At 47.3% G+C, this 26,763-nt stretch overlaps 1 protein-coding gene across 9 annotated transcripts in view; it reads right to left on the bottom strand.

Annotated features, from left to right (window-relative positions):
• LOC117397848 (ankyrin-1-like) overlaps window positions 1-23,626 on the bottom strand; it is an 82,475-nt gene extending 58,849 nt beyond the window's left edge. For 3 of the 9 annotated variants that reach the window (XM_059008409.1, XM_059008410.1, XM_059008408.1), the window contains exons 1-2: window positions 22,916-23,609; window positions 2,112-2,201 (exon numbers count right to left, since the gene is read on the bottom strand). In XM_059008409.1, coding sequence (XP_058864392.1) covers window positions 2,112-2,201; window positions 22,916-23,041 — 216 coding nt within the window. In that variant the 5' untranslated portion in view covers window positions 23,042-23,609. Of the gene's footprint in view, window positions 1-2,111; window positions 2,202-22,915 lie in introns of all 9 variants that reach the window. The other 6 variants (XM_059008413.1, XM_059008415.1, XM_059008411.1 and 3 more) reach the window with 5 other exon arrangements.
• Between the last annotated feature and the right edge of the window lie 3,137 nt (window positions 23,627-26,763).

The raw sequence follows: 26,763 nt of genomic DNA on the forward strand, positions 1-26,763 counted from the left end.
GTCTGAGGGACCCAGCGAGAGAGTGTGTGTGTCTGAGGGACCCAGCGAGAGAGTGTGTGTGTCCGAGGGACCCAGCGAGAGAGTGTGTGTGCCCAGGGGGCCCAGCGAGAGAGTGTGTGCCTGAGGGACCCAGCGAGAGAGTGTGTGTGTCCAGGGGACCCAGCGAGAGAGTGTGTGTGTCCGAGGGACCCAGCGAGAGAGTGTGTGTGTCCGAGGGACCCAGCGAGAGAGTGTGTGTGCCCAGGGGGCCCAGCGAGAGAGTGTGTGTGTCTGAGGGACCCAGCAAGAGAGTGTGTGTGTCTGAGGGACCCAGCGAGAGAGTGTGTGTGTCCAGGGGACCCAGCGAGAGAGTGTGTGTGTCCAGGGGACCCAGCGAGAGAGTGTGTGTGTCCAGGGGACCCAGCGAGAGAGTGTGTGTGTCCAGGGGACCAAGCACCTTGTATGTATAAGACTAAGCTTTCTTTAACCTAGTATGAGAGAAGATCTCACTTTAAAACACAAGCTTCTATCAACACTGCACACATGAAACCTGTTTAAGTTTTCTCAAGTACTTCAATACATCCATACATAACCAGCTACTGGGTAATGAGCTTATAAAAAGGGACAGGCTGCTCTGCGCTTCTTCAAAGCAGCAACAGCAGCTGGATCTGCTGCAGTGTAACAAGGTGATCGAAGCTCTGACTTCATCCCAATCAGATACCCCCGCTGGCCTCGGCTCTCACGGATCAGAGGCACTGTGTTCGGCTCTTGAAATCTCCTGGGCTCTGCTCTTCTGAAGAAATATTAGCGGCACACAAACCTCGGGCCAGCTTCAAGTCAGCGTGAAAGACTTCCATCTCCCTGGAATATTTATTGTGACAATTCATATTTCAAGGTGATTAACTGACTGGCTGGCAGCAGTTTCATTGCCTGATCCTTCTTCTATGATTGGCAACGCAGGGTGTGCTGCTCTATTAGGAGACAGAGTCGGCACAAAGCCAGGGCCCTCGATCTACAGATCCTTCAAGAAAACTCTGGATGCTGTCGTGAACAACACTGTACAACCCTCTCTGTGACAACAATAAGACATCTAGCTAGCGGTCCGCCTTTCCTCCTTCTAGAATTTCTTATGTTCTTATGTTCTAAACATTGCACACGATACAAAAAAACTGTACAGAGCCCTCATTATGTTTTTCTGTTATGAATGTATTTCATCAGCTGGAGCATTTTTCTTAACACGACCCTCTGTTTCAGAACAGCAGCCTGTATTTGCACTGAAAAGGGTTGTGCAATCAACACTGTACAAACACACACAATACTGTACACACACACACTACTGTACACACAAACACACACACTACTGTACACACAAACACACACACTACTGTACACACACAGACACACTACTGTACACACAATACACTTTATATTTGTAACTTATAAAGACAATGTGTGCTGTTGTTTTTGATCTGCAGAATCGAGTCAGCATGCCACTCGGCTCGAGTGTTTTTAATCCCTCCCCTTTTTAGCAGACAGCCACGCCCCCTCTGATGTTCTCATACAGCACAGTGACTGTCACCAGCTACAGAGCAGCGGGCCCATCTGAAAAACTCATTCCATTAGGAACAGGGAGGGTGTAGCTGACTACATGGTTTCATAAAACGCATCTGCAATGCACTTCTGTTCGTTTCATAGGTCCTAAATGTGCAGCTTTGTAATGCATTTTAAAGTAAACCTGCATTTTAATATCTGGCACGACACTAAAAGAATCCTCGGTTTGCAAACCGTGCTTTCATTCAGTGTTGCACTTCCTTGGTCACCTGGTGGGTTGAAATTGTCCCCTCCCCTTCGCTGCCTTTATTCCTGCAGCCAGTAATCCCACAGACAGAGGTGCAGGCGTAACAGACTTCCTGAAAGCAAGGCAAGGAAACTGAGAACTTTCTTTAACCAAGTGCAATACCAGCTATCAAAGCACTGCTAGAACGGTGTTTCTTGCTAAACGTTTGAGACCAGCAGTTTATGCCTATTGGAAGAGCAGGACAGCGGTCAGACAGAGTTATTGTGTGAGCTGGGACAGCACTCCTCCGAGCAGCCTCCAGTGTGGTACAGGATTGAGATATGTAGATATTTACTGTTTCAAAGAGCTTTTCCCAGTCATCAGGCAGCTCAGCCCCCGACAGACTACCTTCCTGCTCCATTAGCCATCGCTGGACAGCATAACCCTGGAACAACACATGAAACGAGAGGTCACTCAACCGGACACGGGAAGGGCAGGTCAGAGCCCCTCCGCCCCTCCCAAACACCCAGAGCTAACAAACCCTGCAAATCTTACCTCCTGGCCATTTCACAAATCGCCTTGTGGGTCTCAAACTACAGTGCTGAATTTAGAAATACAGAAAGAAACGGCATTCCTCGACAAACATGGTCTTTGAATTTATTCCCTTTCTTTTTGGTATCTTTAAGGTCGCACGTAATGTTCGGGTTTTGAAAGAGGCACACGTTGCAGCTTTAATAAATGGCATCTGGCACAGCACTACCCTTACAGAACGGAAATATATTGGAATATATTCAGAAATATAATACAATATATTGATTCATACAATTCAATATATCCAAGATTGCATTATAGAATACATGCCAATATATTTTCATTATATTGTACAATATATAAATCATACACTAACATTCGTTTTTTTTACAAGAATACTTTTAAAGTATTCTTGTAAAAAAGCTATACAAATGCAACAAATAAACATTCAAGAATATTAAAAACCTGGACACTAAAATGTCAAATTATATTTTCCTTCCATAAGGTTAAGTTAATATGTCATTATTCAGCAGGTTTCATTCGACTTTATGAAGCAAAATCAGCTCATTCTATATGGAGGGATGCAAAGCCTTTGGCCAGAGCTGTACAGGTCGTCTCAGTGTCTCTGGGGTCAGAATGGATGATGCTGGAAGGAAGGCATTGAAATGATCGGCTATACCAAGCATGGCGAGCAAACTGTGGGACCTGGTATTATATTTAAAAGTGTTGTTTTTTTTCAACATGTCTGAATATGTGTCTCTTTCAATACCGCACATTGGAAGTGCATGCCAGGTTAGATTATAACATAATCTTACAACGGTTTTATAACACAGTCTCCCACAGTAAAAGCACAGCAAAGTGTAATCTAACACAGTGAAAGCATGGTAAAGCACAGACAGGAAGTGTAAAGCACAGAGAGGGTTAGTCAAGCAGATTAAAAAAACAAACATTTCAATCCATAGCAAAATATGGGGAATGCATAAAATAGACTAGTCTGTTTTAACAAACGCATGCATATGGAGCTTTAATTGGTCAAAGCAGACTTGAGAAAACATCAGCTGAATTGATGGGGACAGTCTTTAAATAACACATCAGCTGAATTGATGGGGACAGTCTTTAAATAACACATCAGCTGAAGCTTTCAGAAGACGAGTGTAGCTTTTTTACTCCTGTTGAAATTGATTATAGTTTCCCGTACAGATTAGAGTTTTTTACAGCTGCACAGTGCAGTACAAACATAACTAAATACAGTGACGCTGAATCACACCCAAAGCAAGACAGCACACAGGCAAGTTAAGGAACGAGAAGCCTTGAGCAAGTGTGATATAACACATTTAAGCAAAATCTATTGCAAATCTTAACAGGATGGAATAATAATTGGACGTTCATCTTTAAGGGTTCAGCAGAGTCTTTCCCAGAACAAGCTCCCATCACGGTCTCCTGTGCTATCGCCATTACAATCAAATTATTATTCTCACGCTGTACCCTGGGTCATCACTCAACTGAATTAAACCCATCAGATTCCCCTTGCGCAGCTTCATAGAAACTCATTTCAAACTGGGCTCTTCAGCTGCCTGTCACATTGAATAAGAGCTCCCCTTACAACCACGCTGAGGAAGTGGAGATGGTGTGAAACAGAGTGCTGGGTTTTCATTTCTCTCGTCAGTATCGCTGTAAACTCTGTCTATACAGGGCAGTGCAGAAAACACAAACCACTGAGAAGGGTACAAACCACACAGTGGCAATCAAACCCTTACAGGAGGGCAGAGGGGTTTCTGTTCCCTCAATAAATATTTCATTCCCTGATTTCCTTCCCTCCAAAGCTGCCAAATCCAGCATGTTTGTAATGAGAGCCTCATTTTGTTTAAAATCTTGCCTTTCACGCTGTGAGTCCAGGCAGCTGTGTGTTTGGGTGTGTGAGTGAGGGGGAGGGGAGGGGGGCAGTGGGCAGGGGACGGTGGTTAATGTTTTTTTAATGCAATGCAGTCTGCCCCCCCCTTCATTAATGGATCTGGGGTATCGATCTCCGCGCTGATCCATGGGGCTGGCTGTAAGAGCAGGGATTACTGTACCTGTCCATGTCTTAATGTGTGCAGCTGAGTCAGACTCCCCACATTTAACTGAGAAGCACCTCCAGCACCCATTGGGATGAGGCTACACGTGCACCACACCTCCGTGCACTCGAGAAAGACTTGAATGAGCACAACGAGCCTCGACATGCACAACCCTGACAACGCTGAAACGTTTAGGAAGAATTCGAGCGGCCGACACTCGGAAAACACAGAAACGTTTGAAACTATTAACAGTTCTAGAACCTTGCTTTGTCAGGTGTTGTTAAGGAGAGGATTATATTATTGCTCATCCTCCCCCCCCCCCCCCCCCCCACCCCACAGGGGTGCCTGAAATCCCTGCAATAAGAGACCCCCCCCCCCCCCCCCCCCCCCCCCAACGGGGCTCTGGAGTCCCTCAACGGAAGCTAGTCCCAGCTTTTAGACAGCTGAATGGACCCTGTTGAATTATTCACCTTCCAGAGAGGAAACCCTGAAATCTGAAAATGGGCTTCTCGAGAAATAAAAGCAGCGTCTGGAGAGAGAGAGAGAGAGAGAGAGAGAGAGAGAGAGAGAGAGAGAGCTGGTAAAATGGGACATGAACTGTAGTGTACTGCACCCTGATACAGATGTCATGTCAAAACTTTTACTGCTGCAAGTCCTGCATCTTTACCCTTCATTAACGTCTGCTGAAGATTTGAGAAGAGCGGTGAAGGCATTTTGAATCTAACATTCCCGTTCCCTTTCGACACTAGCACAGGAGATATTTCAAAATGCAATACATTTACAACAACAGATTGCACCAACAACGCTGCACGATATACGAACAGAAACGCCTGTGACTTCTGACAGCTATTGTATCTGCTGGGAAACACAAGCACTGTGAAGATGAATGATTGCAGAGCTGGGGTGGGAGGGGCAGTTGAAGCTCTTTTCACCCCACTCAGACCCCTTGCTCATTCACTGAATATCGTGGGATTTCTCTAAATAGATAATCCTCACTTCTTCAAATAACCATGCAAGACTTACAGCAGATGCGTTTCATTTAGTACCATGCAACAATGGCATTTGCTCTCCCTTTTACCCTCAAAACTGGTTTCTGCAATGCGAAGGCCATAGCAGCGTTGGCAGGGATACTGTAAGAAGCAGGTGCTGACCTTCTGAATTCACAGTGTTGTATTTGAGAGATCTCAATGCTAAAGGGACATGTGATAATGTTGCTCCCTCCCTCTCTCTCCCTCCCTCTCTCTCTCTCTCCCTCTCCCTCTCCCTCTCCCTCCATCTCCCTCTCCCTCTGTCTCCCTCTCCCTCCATCTCCCTCTCCCGCTCCCTCTCTCTCCCTCTCCCTCTCTCTCCCTCTCCCTCTCCCTCTCTCTCCCTCCCTCTCTCTCTCTCCCTCTCCCTCTCTCTCCCTCTCCCTCTCCTTCTCCCTCTCCCTCTCCTTCTCTCTCTCTCTCCCTCTCCCTCTCTCCTCATTGTAATTGACTGTGGCTGACAGGCTGGTTTATTGGTGCCCCCGTCTCTTTGTAAATGAGAGAATGAAGGACTCAACCCAGCCTGGCCTCCATGGAGAGATTCCTGACCCAACAAAGAGGACAACAGAGGAATCGAAAGACAGAGAAAAGAGGGAGCGATAGGAGGATGGGGTGATGGAGGGACGATAAACAGATAGAGAGAAAGAGAAAGATAGTGTGTCCATTTCTAATAATGGGTTCAAACTACGGTGACACAAGGCAAGGATTTAGCTGAATATCTTCCACAAAGTCGGAACACATTGCGATCAATTACACACTCGAGAGAACTGCATTCAAAACACGAAACAGAATCTTCACGGATCCGTTAACAAACGTTTCGACTCTCAAGCAGCTCACACGCTTCCCCAAGCAGGCAGGCTCTTTGATTTTTTTTTTTCCTCTCTCCAAAGCTTAGCATATTCCAGGGAAGTGAAGCGGTGCTGGTAATCTGGTCTCTTTGATAGACTTCATTGAAGAGGCAACAAGCTTCCCTTCCCATAGAGAAGCTTCCCTCAGTGAAAGCACTGCAAAGTGTACTGAAGCAAGGTAACACATGAACAAAACCAACACAGGTAAGCACACAGAGAGGCAGTAAAGCATATTAAAAAAACACACAGTATGGTAAACCTGCATAAGGCTTTACAAGCAAATACAGCAAGACTTTAGCAAATATCAGATTGCATTTTTTTTTTTTTTTTTTAAATTAAATATTGAAAAGGGCGAAGAATCTTCCCACGGATGAACATGCAAAACACAAAACACTGATTGTTTTTTTTCACTGTACAATGCGTTCCCATGGTATTTCCATGGTAACACAGTTTATACTGTAAATACGGCTTGCAGAACGCAGGTGAAGGATTCTGTGCAATTCCTGAGTTTGCTCTTCATGCACAGCCCTACATGAGGGAGCTCAGTGGAGAGGAGTGCCGTGTGACAGCAGGGGGCTGAACACAAGAGAGGCTGGGAAATGACTAATGACATCAGGCAGAGCGGAGAGCTGGAGGGGGTAGGAAGAGAGAAAGAAAGAAAGAAAGAAAGAAAGGAGGAAGGAAAGAAAGGAGGAAGGAAAGAAAGGAGGAAGGAAAGAAAGGAAAAAGTATGAAAAAGAAAGCAAGCGAAACTCTACACGATGACAACCCGTTCACAAAGTAACCTGCCACTGATGTTACTAAATTGAAAGGATTCAAATGACTTGTATGTAATAACGATGCGAATCTTCCCGTTGATGCAGTTTGTTTTGGAGAAGCTCTCCCTCCAATCAGTGAAACCCTCTTCAGTACAAAGTGTTAACTGCAGAGCTGTCTTGGCATCCTACATAACAGACTGGAGTTCCTTAACAGTCCTGCCAGCATTTACAAACGAGTGTCGGTGATCAGCCCTGAACATTTGAAGGCAGCGTTTACAATTAAGGTAAATGTGCATCAAATCTCTCTCTCTCTCTCTCTCTCTCTCTGAAACTTAAAAATGTGAGATCTATGACTCATAGATCTGACTCAAAATCGTTCATGAGCAGCTGAGCTGTGATTGAGTGGGGTGGAGCTACTGCTATTCAAAGTCAGCACCAGGAAAGTGTCTAACCACTAGACCACACTCCCTCCCAGTCCCTCAGCTCTAACCACTAGAGCACACTCCCTCCCAGTCCCTCAGCTCTAACCACTAGAGCACACTCCCTCCCAGTCCCTCAGCTCTAACCACTAGAGCACACTCCCTCCCAGTCCCTCAGCTCTAACCACTAGAGCACACTCCCTCCCAGTCCCTCAGCTCTAACCACTAGACCACAATCCCTCCCAGTCCCTCAGCTCTAACCACTAGAGCACACTCCCTCCCAGTCCCTCAGCTCTAACCACTAGACCGCACTCCCTCCCAGTCCCTCAGCTCTAACCACTAGACCACAATCCCTCCCAGTCCCTCAGCTCTAACCACTAGAGCACACTCCCTCCCAGTCCCTCAGCTCTAACCACTAGAGCACACTCCCTCCCAGTCCCTCAGCTCTAACCACTAGACCACAATCCCTCCCAGTCCCTCAGCTCTAACCACTAGAGCACACTCCCTCCCAGTCCCTCAGCTCTAACCACTAGACCGCACTCCCTCCCAGTCCCTCAGCTCTAACCACTAGACCACAATCCCTCCCAGTCCCTCAGCTCTAACCACTAGACCGCACTCCCTCCCAGTCCCTCAGCTCTAACCACTAGACCACAATCCCTCCCAGTCCCTCAGCTCTAACCACTAGAGCACACTCCCACCCAGTCCCTCAGCTCTAACCACTAGAGCACACTCCCTCCCAGTCCCTCAGCTCTAACCACTAGACCACACTCCCTCCCAGTCCCTCAGCTCTAACCACTAGACCGCACTCCCTCCCAGTCCCTCAGCTCTAACCACTAGACCGCACTCCCTCCCAGTCCCTCAGCTCTAACCACTAGACCACAATCCCTCCCAGTCCCTCAGCTCTAACCACTAGAGCACACTCCCTCCCAGTCCCTCAGCTCTAACCACTAGAGCACACTCCCTCCCAGTCCCTCAGCTCTAACCACTAGAGCACACTCCCTCCCAGTCCCTCAGCTCTAACCACTAGAGCACACTCCCTCCCAGTCCCTCAGCTCTAACCACTAGAGCACACTCCCTCCCAGTCCCTCAGCTCTAACCACTAGACCACACTCCCTCCCAGTCCCTCAGCTCTAACCACTAGACCACACTCCCTCCCAGTCCCTCAGCTCTAACCACTAGACCACACTCCCTCCCAGTCCCTCAGCTCTAACCACTAGACCACAATCCCTCCCAGTCCCTCAGCTCTAACCACTAGACTGCACTGCCCTTATGTTCAGGTTTCTGCAGAGAGCTGGCTAGATGCTTTAATGTTTGTTAATATCCACGTCTATTTTAAGCCTGTATAAGGAAACCTCTTTAGCGTGAGAGCATTGTGGGTTTTGAGAAGTGTATTTTATTGCTACCCTGGGCTAGTTGTAACCCACCTGGGATTCGCTAATGACCCCCCCCCCTCTCTCTCTCTCCCCCTCCTCTCTCTCTCTCTCTCTCTCTCCCCTCTCCCCCTCCCCCTCTCTCTCTCCCCCCCCCTATCTCTCTCTCCCCCCCCTCTCTCTCTCTGTCTCTCCCCCCCCCCCCCTCTCTCTCCCCCCCCCCTCTCGTCACAGCGTCACGGCACAGGCCCAGTCGTGTTTCACTGCAGCAGCACAGCAGGATGAAGCGGCGCTCCTCAAGCGAAGCAAACATTAAAACAAGCAAGGAGCTTCACACATTATCTTCTGCAATGCCCTTTTTACCATCCCCTTGTTAACAAATGACCCCTCGTCTCTAAAGACTATGCTGGTGACTGTAATAAACAGGCTGCCTTCGGAAGGTAGGAATCGCTTATATCTTGAGCAATGCTATGAGCTCATGATCCACACCGCTGGTAACCCACTGCAGTCCCATATCATTACCAGACAGACAGTGTGCTGCCGTATCAGGACCGCTGCACTGTGCAGAATCTGCTCTCAATGCACTGTGTTGCCATGGCTGGTACTGCTGTGGTCTGCTGATGGATCTGCTAGCTGGGGCTTCTTCAGAGATTATAATGGGATTCCAATGACAGAAAAAGACAAACGTATAGATCTCCAATATATCTGTGCAACTGAAATGAAAGCTTATCTGCAAGGGGCATCTGCAAACACGCTCCGAATCTCTCGCTGGTTCAAGAGGCACGTGTGAGCGACAGAGAGGGAGGGAGGGAGAGAGAAAGAGAGCGAGACAGAGGGAGAGAGAGGAGAGATGAATTCAAATGTAAAGCTCCCATGACACAGTGCCATGGTGCAGATCCCTTCTCCAGCGACACAATGTGGTGCTTCATCTCTCTCGCTCCGACGCTATCTCAGCGCTCCCAGTATCAAAGCTGGGGAGATGTGTGTGAAACGCGCGGACTCCGCTCGGAGGCGGGACTATGACTCAACCAGCCCTCTGATTGGTGTGCGCGTGGAGGAAACAGATTCCACAAGAAACACAAGAAAATACCATTCCACACAAACCCTGCAGAAATCAATCAGTACCTCTCAGCCAATCAGAGGACTGCACTTCCAAACATTCCAGGCTGCCTTGTTTGGTTCTAAGCGTCGCTCAAAACAAGGAGCAAACCATTTTTAAAAGGGGGGGGGGGGGACTGGTGAACAGGTACAGTTAATGAACTGGTCTCATTGGAGTCTCTGTTTTTATACTATTGGTACAGTCCTCTTAATTCAATTGCATGATTTGTATTACTGTTGCTCTCTCTTAGTGCAATTACTCAAACACCACTGAGTGAATGTGCTTTTTCCTGCAGTAGATATCTGTAGCATTATTACCCTGTGCACACCTGACCCTGTCTCTCGTGGTGTTAGAGAGTCTTCTCACAAGCTCATGGGCAAGAGGAATGCAATGCGCTGTGTAATTCAATATGCAAACGTAACATTATTCAGCAGGATTCATTTGACTTTACGAAGCGAAATCACTTCGTTCTACAGGGTGATGCCAAACTCTGGCACAGAGCAGCTTATGTGCCACGTGTGGAGATCTGTCTCTGCAGCGCGGTCTGTGTTGAGGAGCAGTCAGTCTCATGCAGCTAGGGTCACCCCTACCTGCTGTGTGCATCACCTTGCACAGCTCTCTGTGAGCCTGGAGCTCAGACTGCGCGCAGGCCAGGGAAACGGCTTTTTAATTAAATCTGTGTGTCACTGTCTGCACGTCCTCGGCTAAGGGCGCACACAACCACTCTGTTAGGATGCAGAGTAAATTCTAATGGTCATTTAATGACGGACCATTTTGTTAGAAGGGAGAGTACACACGCATACGTAAGAGAATGGATTTGAAATAAATAATTCAATAAAAACTAAAAAAAAAAAAAAAACTTTGTTATGAAACAAACTTATAAAATATGGATCATTTTCATTCCAGAGCGTTCTCTCAAGTCAAAGGATTCCATCTCTCCACTTCCCTGTCCGTCTCCACTATTCCTAAATTATAACACATCCTCTTAGATCAGGGCTTCTCAGACTCAGTCCTGGGACCCCCCTGTGTCTGCTGGTTTCCATTCCAACCCAGCTCTCGATTACTGAACTAGACCCTTAAATTCAAGTTACTTATAATGTTAGCACTGACTTGAACTATGCAACTGTTAGGAGCTGATTTGAATGTTCCAGGTACCCTTGATAAAGTCAGCTCCACTTACACTGTTCTAGGCTGTTTGCATTGATATTAAAAGAGCTTTGACTGTAATTAGTTTAAAAACCACAGCCTGGGATATTTTACATTTGTATTAATGGTTGATTTCGGCTGTACGTTTAAATGATTTCAGTGACAGCTCTTCGAAAGGTAATGAATTTCCGTTTCATATTGACGCAGACGCGCTCTGCATCGTTTAGGACGCGCATATCAGACAGACTCACAGCAGCACCAAGTAAATATCAAGGGAACATCCATTATGAACCCCCTGAAACACTTCTAAATATAAATCCTCGCCACTTCTGACACATTACAAACACGCTCGTCAAAACAAGTTAGGAGACGCGGCGGTGTGAGACTGTTGAGCAAACTTTCCTGTCAGCTCCGCGGGGTGTAGTTCTGTTTGAAACCACAAGAGGGCCCTAATAAATAATACGTTCAACCATCAACATACAAAACTGCATTCAGACTCCCAGCTTGATGAATATCGGGCAATGCAAAACCTGTGGCCACAGCTGTGTATCGGCGGAATGAAGCGTACCCAGACCGCGCATCTGAAACGCCGGGGAGTCTGCAGAGTGCTTAAATTGAGGAAGCTTGAGTCGTTTGAGTGGGCGTCGAGGCAGACAGACACCAGCCTGCACAGATCTACTGTGAATTATAAACTAGACTGGACAGATCTACCGTCCATTACAGATCCCAGAGCATCTAATTGACAGTTAAACTTCTTCAGTATTGCTCAGCAGTTTGCTTCCCCCGGAGAAAAAGTACTATCCGAAATGAGGAATTAATGAGCTGCTTGGATATTAATGAGCTGCTTGGATATTAATGAGCTGCTTGGATATTAATGAGCTGCTTGGATATTAATGAGCAGGAAGCTGGCCGCGTTGTTTATGTCTTTGTCCGTTGTATAGCCAGCATGGTTAGGGGGGGTATGACTCTCGTTCCTGATCGGATGCCTGTTTGCTTAATGTCATGTAGGCACGGCGATTAGAAGGGAGCTTTGAAAGCCATCCCAGAAATGTTGGAATCATCTCATATTCAGTCATACAGGGGGGTCACAGACTCGCATGCGTGACATCTCATATTCAGTCATACGGGGGAGGGTCACAGACCTCGGAGTTCGCGGTTGCCAGCAGATGGCCACAGCCTGTGAGATTTTTTAATAGTAAATCTGACCTACTTAGAAACTTGTGACCCAACTGCTTTTCAGCGGTTTCGTGTCGGTATTTCTATGGTAACAGCACATGATTTTTTTTTTTTGTAGTAGTAGTAGCGGATTGCTCCTGCAGTAATTCGAGGAGCCGCCGCTCAGACTACCCTCCGAAGATAAAAAAAATCACAGACATAAACTACAATTAGAAAGAGCGCCCTCCAATGGCACGCTACGGGATATGAAATGTGAACAATCACTTCAGCTCTGAGAACACTCGGAGTTCTGCACCCAACCGAACACAAGACCCACAAGAGACCTCCAAACTACTGTCACCTTCTCTCTCTTTCTAAAATTTCACTGAGGCATCCCATAATAGAAAGCTCAGCAAAGTGTCGTATAGCACAGACGCGGTATTATGGACAATGCACATCAAACAGTAGTATTTCATTCTGTCCCCTCTTTCTCTCTCCCTCTCCCACCTTTCTCTCCTTCTTTCTATCTCCCCCTCTTTCTCTCCTATCTTTCTGTCTCCCCTCTCTCCTCCCCTGCCTGAAGGAGTACAGAAATCCATAACCCCATGAATAATTTAGGATTCTGCGTAACAATAATGCAGAGCCATTAAAAGCGCTCTCTCTCTCTCGCTCCCCGCCTCGCCCGCGCCTCTCCGGGTTTAACCCCTTCACAGCCCCACTCTGTTCAAGAGGAGTACAGAGAGAGAATGATCATTATCGATGGAGCTCAACCGCACTTCAACACAGCGCATTCACGTCTGTATCCCAGTGCGGAAGGCATGCTGTAATTAATAAATCCGGTCAGCAGGTGGCATCGGTGCTGTTGTAAAGAAAGAACAGATTCTGTCACAAGCTGAGCAACAGGGCTGTGAGTTTGAGAGGCGACAGAAGCGCTCTCCTCGTGTGATGTACTGATGCAGGAGCGCTGGTGACGGTGACGAGGAGCGAGAGGAGGAGGAGGGAGGGGGGGGGGGGGGATCCTCCGCTTTATTAAATGTGAATTATCTCAGAATTATTAATGAAGTGCGTGGAACACGGTTACGCAAACCCACGAATGCGCTGGCTGCAGGTCCGAAAACCTACCGTTTTGCTTTCTAGGTGTTATCAATAGGGTTCAGGCTTTCTGTAAAGCGAGAATTAAAGTGCATGACGGGTAAAGGTGTTCGTGCAAACAGTTTCATTCACACGGAAGAATAACGCTTTGCACGAGAATACTTAAATATATAACACACCTGCTTTTACAGACCCTGAGTCGCACTAATCCAGGACTACTTTACCTTAATCCGTGACACTCGGGGGCTGTGAAAGCAGGCAGTGGTATTGTAGCGTCAGTGTTAAGCTGGATGATACCTGGCAGTAATTACACATCACGGTCTATAGTATTTCTGCAACTTTGCACAACATAATGCACACCAAATCTATACAAGTAAGGTTCCAGGTTTAATCAATGAAACGGAATCGTTAAGTCTCTGCGCTTAATGTATCCGGATGCACTGCAGCGACTCTGCCCTCCCCTCCCTACAGGGGGCAGACTCGGTAACATGGGCTCCAGGGCCGCGCTTTCAGCTGTGCTGCAATGACGAGGCAAGACATTTACTAAGGTAAAAAAAATAAATAAAATAATATAATTATGTATCTGTATAGAAAATGATTTTTTTAAATATTGAAAACAAAACACAATATGTTAACTATATTTGAAACAGATATAATTCAACAGATATATAAATCTATTCTAATTACTGTTATATGTTTCAAACACCTAAAAAGCTCACTTTGTTTGGAATAGGGCCCAGTGAACAATTTCCTATTTTATGAAGAGTGGAGCAATCAGTAATGGTTTCACTCATCTGTCCCCGTGCTGGTGTGAGGGGGTGGATTTTAAATGCAGCATCTTAACTTAGTCAATACAAACAAAGACATGCCCTGGTGGGCTTGCTGTGTGATTGAACAGTGCGTGTGCGTGCGTGTGAGTGTGAGAGGGTGTGCGTGTGTGTGAGTGAGTGTGTGATTGAGTGTGTGAGTGAGTGTGCTCATGACATCCCATCCCAGCACAGAGCTGCTCATGACATCCCAGCACAGAGCTGCTCATGATATCCCATCCCAACACAGAGCTGCTCTCCACTCTCTGCTCCAGCTCAGGGATATTGATGATTCAGGAGGTCAACAGAGGCTCTGAGATCATTAGCATCCGCCAAGGAAACAGAGCAGGGATCAGGTTTCATATACAAGGGTAACACTCACACAAAGACGATCTCTCTCTCTCTCTCTCTCTCTCTCTCTCTCTCTCTCTCTCTCTCTCTCTCTCGGTTTGCCTGAGATGCAGGCACACCTTTGGTACTCATATAGAGGAGAATAAAACACCCAATAACCAGCAAGTCAAGAAGGTGCATTGCAGTGCCTGCCCTGACAGCACAGAGCACGCTGTGGAGCGGACTGCAATGCTTTGTGCAGAACAAGCCCACCCTGGAGCCTGTGTGACCCTCTGAACAAGCTGCTGATTGGAAATGCAACGGGACACTGCAACAGGAGTGAGGAGACAGCCCGCCCCCCTGCTCATTCACACGCTCCCCCCCAGCCTCCCCTCCGTTGCTCGCAGGTACACAGGGAGATTTGTCCTCTATAATGACATTTCTCCTCTCCTCATTTTTCTCCCCCAAAGCTCAATTCTGCTGATGCGTCAATTTGTGAGGGAAAAAAAATGGATGGGTTTGCGAACGTGACGAACATAACAGAATGAAACGCACAGCCTTCCTGAATGCACAAGGTCCTGGAACGCAATCAGGGATCAGAGAGGACTTACTGGTTATAACCAGACTGGTTTGTAACATCCCAGCACCTTTCAACAGCTACTACACATACAGAGACACACACACACAGATACACACAGGTATACAAACACACACACACACACGCACGCGCAGATACACACACGCACAGAGATACACACGCACAGAGACACACAGGTATACAAACACACACACACACACACACACACACACACACAGACACACACGCACAGAGACACACAGGTATACAAACACACACACACACACACAGAGACACACACACACAGATACACACAGGTATACAAACACACACACACACACACACACGCAGATACACACACGCACACACAGAGACACACACGCACAGAGACACACAGGTATACAAACACACACACACACACACACAGAGACACACACACAGATACACACAGGTATACAAACACACACACACGCAGATACACACACGCACAGATACACACAGGTATACAAACACACACACACACACACACACACACACACACACACAGATACACACAGGTATACAAACACACACACAAACACACACACACACACACACAAACACCTTATCTGTATGCTGGCTCCTTCAATAAAGTTTATAAAACACACAAACATGAAAATGAACCTTGGGTCTAAAGCAACTGCTTCACTGCCATAGAAGTTTACTGTACGCATGTTACAACCGATCCCCGCGATGCACAGTTCTTATTAATTAGTCATTTAGCAGATGCTCTTATCCAAACTGACTTCGAGACTAGGGGGTGAACTATGCATCGATAACTGCTGCAGTCACCTGCAATGGGACCACGGTTCTACGTCTCACCCGAAGGCCAGACCCACACACAATGCATGCGGGCGCCGTTCCCCGCTCCACAGTGTGTTCCATTTACCTGCGCCAGGTGCTCCAGCACCACCGCTGTCACGTGACGCTGGGCTAAATTTAGCTGTGGTGTTGTTTTTTGTTTTTTTGTCCTGCTTGTGTTCTGCGAAAGCGCTACGGAGATGAATATCATTGCTTGGAAAGCGTCCACCTCAGCGCTACCCTGTCCCTGGTGTCTGAGCGAGAGACAAGAGAAACATTTCACACCCAGAGGGCATTGCTCTGTTTTACAGAGAAAGAGGCTGTCCAGTCAGATCCAGAGACTTCACAGCGTAATTACAAACCAGTGTGTTACCCTGCAGCACCCCGACTAGCAGGACCATCAGCAGAACACAACAAAATTTCAACCCTTTATTTTATTTTTTTCCCACAACTAACGCTGGATATAAAAACAAGCTAATTCGGAAGCAGAATTTTTTATTTCAGCCCCAATTTACAGGATTGCATCCCGTGGCCAAAAGTGTTCACTCCATATTCCTCGTGGCCAGGCGTCTTGCGAGAGATTCTGTTGGATTTAGTGAAGAGGGGTATCTGGGGAGGACTGTGGCTTAAGCTTTCTTTAGACACACTGCTCCAGGTCCTATCTCTGCACACAGCCCCTCACTCTCAGACCCCCAGCAAAGCTAGCGCACCAAGATAAGAGAGGAAACAAGAGAGGAGAGGGGGGAGGGAAATAGAAAACAGAGAAGAGGGTGATAGGGAGAGAAAGAGCGATGGAAGATGAGAGAGAGAGGGAGAGAAAGAAGGAGGAATAAAGAAAAATAGAAAGAAGGGAGAGTTGTGTTGAAGGGACGCGAGTGAGTGAAAGAGAGAGAAGGAGGAGGAAGAGAAAAGGAAAATAAAGACGAGACTCAGAGGAGGACGGGGGGAGGGATGGTAACGGTCCTGCTAGCTCTGCAGAAGCATCTCGTTCAGGGCACTGCACACAGCCTCCTGCTCTGCAGCCGACGTCAGTGCATATTCTGGGTAGTCGATATGTAAATGAGGGGGTTGATGAATTAAGCGAGTCCAGCTGTAACGCTTGTGGGCTCCAGCACAGTAGATTCAAACCTGCTCCTGTTCTGTGATGCTGGAAAGCATGCTGATATCCTGGGTAACATTAGCGTGGCTCTGACTGCCATCTCTACACAGAGTGATTTACTGAACAGGAAGGATTCGGGAGGGGGGGGGGGGTGGCCCATCTTCATATACAGGACACGCTAGCACTAATCTATACTACACAGTGTCACGCATCTAACTCAGAACGGGGTCCCGTCAAATAAAACTCAAAGGAAACTTAGAACGTCCTGCACGTCTGTTTCACACACATCCGCACTGATACAGCACAACTGTTTCTTGAAATAGAAAATACATTGGAGGTAAAGATCTCTTGTAATTGTAGATCTCTCTTTTGCACACACACACACACACACACACACACACACACACACACACACACACACACACACACACAGGGAATACATTGACAAAGCTGTTAAGAGGTTTTAGATTTGTTCTTCTTTCTGGCCCTGATATCAAATTACAATCCAGCCTTTGATCAAATTGAATTTCACAGCTCTGCACAACACTAATGTGTGGACAGCATAAGCAGCTTAACTACCCCCTCTGAAACAAATCATATGGTATAGAATATAATAATAGAATAGAATAGAATATATATATACACACACGCACGCACGCACGCACGCACGCACGCACGCACGCACGCACGCACGCACGCACACACACACACACACACACATAGGGTAAATTCACATTCTGATTGAGATTTCAAAAAAGCTAGACAAACTGGATTTATGCAACTTTCAGCATATTTTTTTTTTTTAAAGACTAAACGCTGGTCTGCTTGACTCAGTTTTTTCTAATTTCAATAACACAGATGAATCCATTAGCTGGAGTGTCTGTCTGCTTGACTCAGTTTCTTCTAGTTTCAATAGCACGGTTGAATCCATTAGCTGGAGTGTCTGCTTGACGTGAGTCCTTAAATCTCCAGGTAGTTTTAATGCTCCTGCGTAATAAACTACCTGCATGTCAGAAGCTCTCTGCTCTCCAGGTATCTACTGTTACTGAACTACTTCACTGATCTGCCGTTTGCAAAGCCTGACTGAGCCACCTGTCTCCTGAGGACTAGAGGAGGGGTCTCCTGCAACACCATTGAGACACTCCGACTCAACGCCTCTTCAACAGGGACATGTTAACATGCACGCTACTCCAGTAGTGGTGATTCTTATTCTGCTGGAGAGAGCGTGCAGGGCGTTCAGGGTGAGGAACCCCGAGAACGTGGAGGGCGTTCAGGGTGAGGAACCCCGAGAGCGTACAGGGCGTTCAGGGTGAGGAACCCCGAGAGCGTGGAGGGCGTTCAGGGTGAGGAACCCCGAGAGCGTGCAGGGCCTTCAGGGTGAGGAACCCCGAGAGCGTACAGGGCGTTCAGGGTGAGGAACCCCGAGAGCGTGGAGGGCGTTCAGGGTGAGGAACCCCGAGAGCGTGGAGGGCGTTCAGGGTGAGGAACCCCGAGAGCGTGCAGGGCGTTCAGGGTGAGGAACCCCGAGAGCGTGCAGGGCCTTCAGGGTGAGGAACCCCGAGAGCGTGCAGGGCGTTCAGGGTGAGGAACCCCGAGAGCGTGCAGGGCCTTCAGGGTGAGGAACCCCGAGAGCGTGCAGGGCGTTCAGGGTGAGGAACCCCGAGAGCGTGCAGGGCGTTCAGGGTGAGGAACCCCGAGAGCGTGCAGGGAGTTCAGGGTGAGGAACCCCGAGAGCGTGCAGGGCGTTCAGGGTGAGGCTCCTTCGATGGCTGCCTCAGTGGGAATATGTCACTGAAGAGCGTTATATATTCGTATATTCAAACAAACACTGCTTGAAATGTACTCGGTCATGTGACACAATTTATAAAGGACTGTTTAAGGGCTAGGGCTGGGGGTACGGTTAGGGTTAGGGTTAGGGTTAGGGTTAGGGTTAGGGCTAGGGTTAGGGTTAGGGTTAGCGTTAGGGTTAGGGTTAGGGTTAGGGTTAGGGTTAGGGTTAGGGCTGGGGCTGGGGCTGGGGCTGGGGATTAGGGGCTGTCTTGGAAATCTCCAGTATGACATTTTGATCCAACTATCTGGCTCCCTTTTTAACACTGTTGTTAAATACATAAATACATAACTAAATAAATAACTCAATAAATAACTCAATACATAACTAAGTCAATAACTCCATAAAGCATCAAAGTAATACTCAGCCCATATCTGCTTATTACCAGACTCCAGATACAGCTCCTGAGTTGCTTGGATTAAAAATAGGCTGCCAAGTTGTGTACAGCCCTGGAAAGGGCAGTGTTTATGCAATCAGCTCACACACTTCACTGCTTCACTGAGAGACTGAGGAGCTGCAACGAGGGCTAGCACAGAGACAGAGAGCGAGAGGGGGAGAGAGAGAGGGGGAGAGGGAGAGGGGGGAGAGAGAGAGAGAGAGGGGGAGAGAGAGGGGAGAGAGAGAGGGGGAGAGGGAGAGGGGGAGGGATAGAGGAGGAGAGAGAGAGAGAGAGGGGGAGAGATAGGGAGGGAGAGAGGGGGAGAGAGCACAGGAGGGAAAGAGAGAGAGGGGGAGAGAGGGAGAGGGGGAGGGAGAGAGGGGGAGAGAGAGGGAGAGGGGGAGAGAGAGGGGGGAGAGAGAGGGGGAGGGAGAGAGGAGGAGAGGGAGAGGGGGAGAGAGAGGGAGAGGGGGAGGGAGAGAGAGAGGGGGAGAGGGAGAGGGGGAGAGAGAGAGAGAGGGGAGAGAGAGAGGGGGAGAGGGAGAGGGGGAGAGAGAGAGAGAGAGAGGGGGAGAGAGAGGGGGGGAAGGGGAGAGAGGGGGAGAGAGAGAGGGAGAGGGGGAGAGAGAGAGAGAGATAGAAAAAGAGGGAACGAGAGAGGGAGAGAGGTGTACAGAGGCAGCACTGCAAAGAGCTGGGGAAACAGCACCCACACATCAACCCTTGGGGAGAGCCCAACAGAAATACCAGGGAGGCCTCAAGACTATTATTATTATTATTATTATTATTATTATTATTATTATTATTATTATTATTATGCATCAAAAGATAGTAATAGTTTGCAAGCACACAACATAAGAAAGCCATATTATTCTACCACCTGCAATCCTAACCTTGTTCAATAGTACAGCACTGAGCGCTCTCCACTGGCTGTGTTAATCAAACCGCTCACCAGAACCCCGCGCTGGGGTGATACAATTCTAGCTGCAGTTTCATTATTTCTTATGCAGTAGCGTTGGGACAGATACTGTATTTGAAAATAGCACTGCTCGGAACATACTCTGAAACAAGAAAATAACCAGACTGAACAGAATTTACAATCTCAGCCCATGCGTGTGTCCTGCGTATTGCAGGGGTTTGGTTTCTTTAGTGCATGCGTATACATACGTGTATAGAGACGTATTTGCCAGTGGATGACACTGTTAGTTGAGAGAATAATGGCTGTCTGTATGCTTATTGCAGGACTGTCAATGATTATGTAGCAGTCAGGGCTCGGAGATTTTAAAAGGAACAGAAATTTCTATTACGTTCTATTACAGAAAACTGTGTTATAAAATACTGGGCTAGGACCTATAATTGCAGCCATCATGTCCTGTCCTGACATCACAAAGTCACAAATCACTGCCGTGACATCACAAAGTCACAAATCACTGCCGTGACATCACAAAGTCACAAATCACTGCCGTGACATCACAAAGTCACAATTCACTGCCGTGACATCACAAAGTCACAATTCACTGCCGTGACATCACAAAGTCACAATTTACTGCCATGACATCACAAAGTCACAATTCACTGCCGTGATGTGAGGCCAGCGAGTCGTGACTTTCACTGTGATGATGAAAGGTTAACGGTTCCATTATTGAAAAGCAACATTCATCAAACGTTTATTAACAATCTCCCCCACCGCCATCAATTTAAAAAATACACCGTTCAACTCAGCCCGAGTCGGACTCCTTTATAGTTCATGTGAAACGCGTAAAATGGACACACGGTAATCCATCGCGTATCCGCCCGTCACACATCCTCCCTGACCGTTTATCTGCCTTGATCAGCCTCTTCAGCAACGTTAGTTTATTATTGAACAGAGAAGATTAGTTCAGTGTAGATCCTATCAAAGTTTTCGTACACTGTGTTGTGTGAGCTGCGTGCGCTGCCATTGCTGGTAGTGTCAGGTGAGCTGTGCAGTGTGTTGATATGTAAATAAATCCTGTTCGCCTGCGGGGGGCGTATCAACTTCAACCTCCGTCTGGATCTCCTGCCCGTCACTCAGCAGCGAATGCACGCACCCACACGGCAGACCGCTACTCCGTCACAAGCAAGGGATTTAGGGGAGCTCCGGAACAAAAGCTGAATCTCAAAACAAGATGTGTGTGAATATAGTAATTGTTACAGCTGGGTGTAATCGTATTTAAAACAGGATTCATTCATCCGACTTCTTACATATGCGCCCTCACTCTGGTCCCAGGGCAGTCGGATTACTGTATTATAAAAGAGAACGGGACGGCCGCTCTTGGGGTTCCTAAACCTCTTGATTTTCTGTAACCAGAGTTCAGGCGACTGCTCTCCTGGTTTAAGGCATGAGGGAACCCCTTGATGCAATGCGGTCCCTGTAATTCACTGCAGCCCGTTGTATTCCGCTCAGTTCTTTAAAAACAAAACACATGTGTCGGGGTGTCGCAGTTTTATTGAACATCACAAGGCTCCGCTTACACAAACCCGGCCTCTACGCTCTCATTCAACCTTGTTCAGGACGCTACACCTTTAATAAATAAAGAATTCCTGTAGATTAAGACTGGGATCAAGTTTAAGGTCAAGCAGACTTCTCGGAATGACAGTGCCAGAGGGTTGCAGCACTGCATGCCCGCAATACACTGACCCCAGCACTGAGACAGAACTGGCAGCAGGCACACACACCACGGCACGCCAACTTGTACCCCAAACAACCATCTTACAGCCAAGCACAGACCCACCTACAGCTGCGGACAAACCTTTAACATCCCCCTATAGAATGAACTCATTTTGCTTCATAAAGTTGAATGAAACCCGCTGAATAATGTTACGTTAACATATTGAATTACACACTGCTTTGTACTAAACCCCATATACTAAAAGAAAAACTGAAAAACGTGACATTTTGAAATCTAACATGAAAGACTACTGTACTACTATGTTGGCTTCCGGTAGACTTTTGCGCTATCATTTTGTAGTTTCTTTGATTACATGATGTGAAATAAAAAGATCAAAATTATGTTCATATATTATTATTATTATTATTATTTTTAAATGAATGTCTCAATTCTAAATCCTTTGCCCGGCGCTGTACAGCACTTCACCATTCACTCCTCTGCAACCAGCACCCCTGCAGATTCATTTCTGAAGCTATTCCAATGCAGGCTAGGTTAACTATGCTGCTTAGACCCAATTTGACAACCTTATGACACACACAGCTAGTCAGTGGGCTGTGAGTGTGGATTCGAACCCAGATCTTCCCTCAGCTCGAACCGCTGTGCCCCAGGTCACACACACACACACACACACACACACACACAGTCCGAGCTCGAGGATTTGAACCAGGATCTCTTGCCTTCAGCCTGGTTTTGTTCCAAACACGTCTCAGCTCAATTTGGAGCCCTCATGGTGGTCAGGTTTCAGGTTCCACAGTAAGCAAGGTCAGACTGGGACCCTCCAAATCCACACTCCCTGCCCCTGCTAACCCCCCTTTGATCCTGGGTACAGCTCCCTGTGCAGCTGCCTCTCCAGCATGGCTCCAGCTTCTTGCCAAGTCTAAAATGATCGATCAAATTTTTCCACTTGGAGATTACAGCCTTGACAGAACACCTTCCGCTCCAGAACGGAAAGGGTTAAGGACGTCCCTTGACCTCGTCAATCACAGGACAAGGAACGACCCACGATCTTGAAGAACTAACCCTGATAGCCCCTGCAGTGATTCCCCCCCCCCCCCCCAGCCCCCAGCCCCCAGCCCCCAGCCCCCAGCCCCCAGCCCCTCTGCTCCCTACCTTGCGTTTGCGATCCCGGGACCGGTTCCTTCGGGTCTTCTTCTCGTCCTCCTTCTCTTTGAGCTCCTGAGCGGCGAGAGCCTCGATATCCTTGTTCTTGCGGAGATGCTTCGCCGCTTGTGCCATGCTGCCCGCGGACGCTGTCCCCTTCCCAGCGGACAGACGATAAACACATCAACGGGAGGACCGAAGACAGGTGCGCTCCAGGGAGCTCAAGCCCTCTCTCTCTCACACACTCTCCTCCACCGAAAGAAATATCTAATTCAGTTTATTTATTTTTTATTCTCGTTTCTTTTTCTCTCCTCCTAGCACAATGCCTCCATGCTTCTGCTCCGGGATGCTAAAGGTGCTGTATGCGCCAGAGTCACTCCAGGGCTATACATAATTCACAACAATGTGCTCTCTCTCTCCCTCTCTCTCTCTCTCTCTCTCTCTAGCGCTCTTCAGCTCCGTAGTGCTGCTCACTTTCTCTCAAGCAGCTGCAGGAAGCAATCGCTGATGCAGTGTGCAGTAAATTTGATATTTCAGTAACACAAAATCCTGGTTTTGCACGGGCAGGCAGACAGGCAGGCAGGCAGGCAAGATCCTGGGGCTGTGTTTCTCTCTACCTTGCCTGTTGTGTGTGTACAAGAGAGATGAGATGAGCTTTAGCTAGCCGGTTTGCAATGGATCTTCCGCTAGCGCTCTCTCTCTCTCTCTCTCTCTCTCTCTCTTTCTCTCTCGCTCTCTCACTGCAATGCTGCTGATGCAGGGAAAAATTCCCTAACATCACACACTCTCCCTCTCTCTCTCCCTCTCTCTCTCTCATTCAATGCTCATTTCAGAGCCAATAAAAAGGCTTAGCAGAGAGAGGGAGAGTGAACGAGCAGCCAGGCTGTGTAACACAGAAATCAAAGCAGGAGGCTGCATTTATATCATTAGTCTCTCTGCTCTGTTTAAGACACACCGCTCACAGTTTAGCTGCAATGAGCTGTATTGTACATTTTTTCAAAAATGAAAGTATATATAAAAACTGGAATTTTGAAAGAATATTCGAACATGCAAAAAAACTAAAAAATCAACACACTAAAATGTATTTTGAGTGCCGCTGCTAATGATCTGAACAGTGGTGGACCTTGATTTGGATATTATTATTATTATTTGTTTATTTAGCAGACGCCTTTATCCAAGGCGACTTACAGAGACTAGGGTGTGTGAACTATGCATCAGCTGCAGAGTCACTTACAATTACATCTCACCCGAAAGACGGAGCACAAGGAGGTTCAGTGACTTGCTCAGGATCACACAATGAGTCAGTGGCTGAGGTGGGATTTGAACCGGGGACCTCCTGGTTACAAGCCCTTTTCTTTAACCACTGGACCACACATGATAGAAGGATAGAATGTATTAATGCTAATACGTCCCCCTTGGAGAACCTTAGCTGGATGAACACACAGCTAAAGAGCGGCGCTATTTAGACCCGCCGCGGCGGAGATCATTAAAATCGTTGGTTTACGCGATCTGATTAAGGCTGGCGCTGAGATTGTAATTAACACAGGAGCTAAATGAGGCTCTTTGTTTGCTGCCAAAAGGTGTGAAAGATCAGTTTTGTGTTCACCACAGTTCTCAGCTTGTTTTGGTAATTGGTCTCACATGAATTCTCATTTAAAGCACACTATCTGGTAGAGCATTGCAAAGTAATGTCTTCTGGTGGGGGAGCGTCTTACTGGCATGTCAGTCAATGGGGAAAGCTGCTGATTGGTTAAGAGGAAAGGAGGAGGGGGCAATGTGACCATCCAGGCGTATTGATCAGTACTGTGGTATTGTCATCTGAGAGTGAACCCTGATCACTGTACTGCCTGCTGCCCCCGGGAACCCCCTTAGATGCTGCATCAATGGAGGCTTACAGCAGGTCTGTGTTCTGTCACGCACTAAATAATACCAATACAGAGCCATCATAAAAAAGAGCTGCTTCAAGGGGTCTGTTTGATTGTAAGGTCTGGATTGTGGTGGGTTAGAATGCACTGAGCAATGAGTCAGAAATGCAGCAGTGAATTGAAACACTCACATGAATCAGCACAGGAACCACGAGCTCAGATCCACTTTCCTGAGAGCTGGCTTTGCAAGGCAAGACCACAGCCGCTTATCTGTGGAATTGTTTTGTGTTTGCGTGCAGGGGAGAGGTCCGGGCACTGCCACCAAAAGCATGCATTTTAATATGAGGAATACCAAAAATATTCAAAACGGGGGCTTTTGAGAACAACAGAGAAGGATCCCTGTGCAGAGAATCTAAAGTGAACGGCATCTCTGAATGGAAAAGATCATTGATACGGATAGAGAGGTTACAGCAACAGGCAGTGAACCCTGAGTGAGAGAATCATAAAACACAGCCGTGTACCTCCTGTAAAGACATCGTCTCAAAGCGTGCGGTCTGTATCATTGATATGGGCAGAGATAAAAACAGCCTGGCAGTGAAAGTGTTAATCTTCACTGGACAACGCCGGTAATGAAACTTAAATGAGAAGATCATAGAATACAGCCGTGTGCCAAACATTAAGAGATGAACTCAAAGTGCACCGTCTCTATAAAGCACAAAGCTAAAACCTCACATGACTAAAATATGGCAGCCATTTATGTGAAAGGTCAACGTGAAGAGAATGGTTGCATTCTGGCCAGCTCAACTGGTTTAGAGATATGAGCATTTGAAATAGCACAGGCTGCAGATCTGATGCAAGATCCACTCTTAGTTAAAATATTCTGCAACATTTTCAAAAGAATATTCAAATAAGGAAAAGTAGCTCAGTGGTTAGAGTCATGGGCTGCAGTGTGGAAGGCAGTGGGTTTGAGTAGCTCAGTGGTTAGAGTGCTGGGCTGCAGTGTGGAAGGCAGTGGGTTTGAGTAGCTCAGTGGTTGGAGTCCTGGGCTGCAGTGTGGAAGGCAGTGGGTTTGAGTAGCTCAGTGGTTAGAGTGTCAGGCTGCAGTGTGGAAGGCAGTGGGTTTGAGTAGCTCAGTGGTTAGTGCTGGGCTGCAGTGTGGAAGGCAGTGGGTTTGAGTAGCTCAGTGGTTAGAGTGCTGGGCTGCAGCGTGGAAGGCAGTGGGTTTGAGTAGCTCAGTGGTTAGAGTGCTGGGCTGCAGTGTGGCAGGCACTGGGTTTGAGTAGCTCAGTGGGTAGAGTGCTGGGCTGCAGCGTGGAAGGCAGTGGGTTTGAGTAGCTCAGTGGTTAGAGTGCTGGGCTGCAGCGTGGAAGGCAGTGGGTTTGAGTAGCTCAGTGGTTAGAGTGTTGGGCTGCAGTGTGGAAGGCAGTGGGTTTGAGTAGCTCAGTGGTTAGGGTCTGTTTCTGTATTTGTACCTGTGATCACTGCTTGGTTATTTAGAATACAGCAGCATGTTAATGTGTGTAATTGTTATATTACTTTTAGTGATAACTGCAAGCAGCTATAATTGTAATGACTGCAGCATAATTGTAACCGTGATTACACGAGCAAAATAACTGTGACTCTAATGGCAATTTCAGCACAGCAATTGATCATAGTTGACCCCACGTCTGGGAAAGCCCGTTTCTTTGTCCAGTTTCTCAACAGTCCGTCAAATTAAATAAAGTCGCCGCTTTCACTCGGTAACACAACACCGTCTGTGTGATTTAAAGGACTTCCGAGCAGCGTCATTTCTGCGCCTCGAACTTCATCTATAGAAACGAAAGCAAGCTGGTAGGCTATTAAATACTGACGTATTACTGGATTCAAATGAAGTTTACATACCTCGTGTTAAAAGCGCTCATTTCTGTCTGCTGTTCGGGCTTGCGATGCATCCAGTGAATGTTTGCAAAAATAAAACTAAAAGCCTAAAAACAGCATAATACAAAATGAAAA

The sequence above is a fragment of the Acipenser ruthenus genome, chromosome 37 (assembly GCF_902713425.1).
Source record: "Acipenser ruthenus chromosome 37, fAciRut3.2 maternal haplotype, whole genome shotgun sequence".
Classification (NCBI taxonomy): Eukaryota; Metazoa; Chordata; class Actinopteri; order Acipenseriformes; family Acipenseridae; genus Acipenser; species Acipenser ruthenus.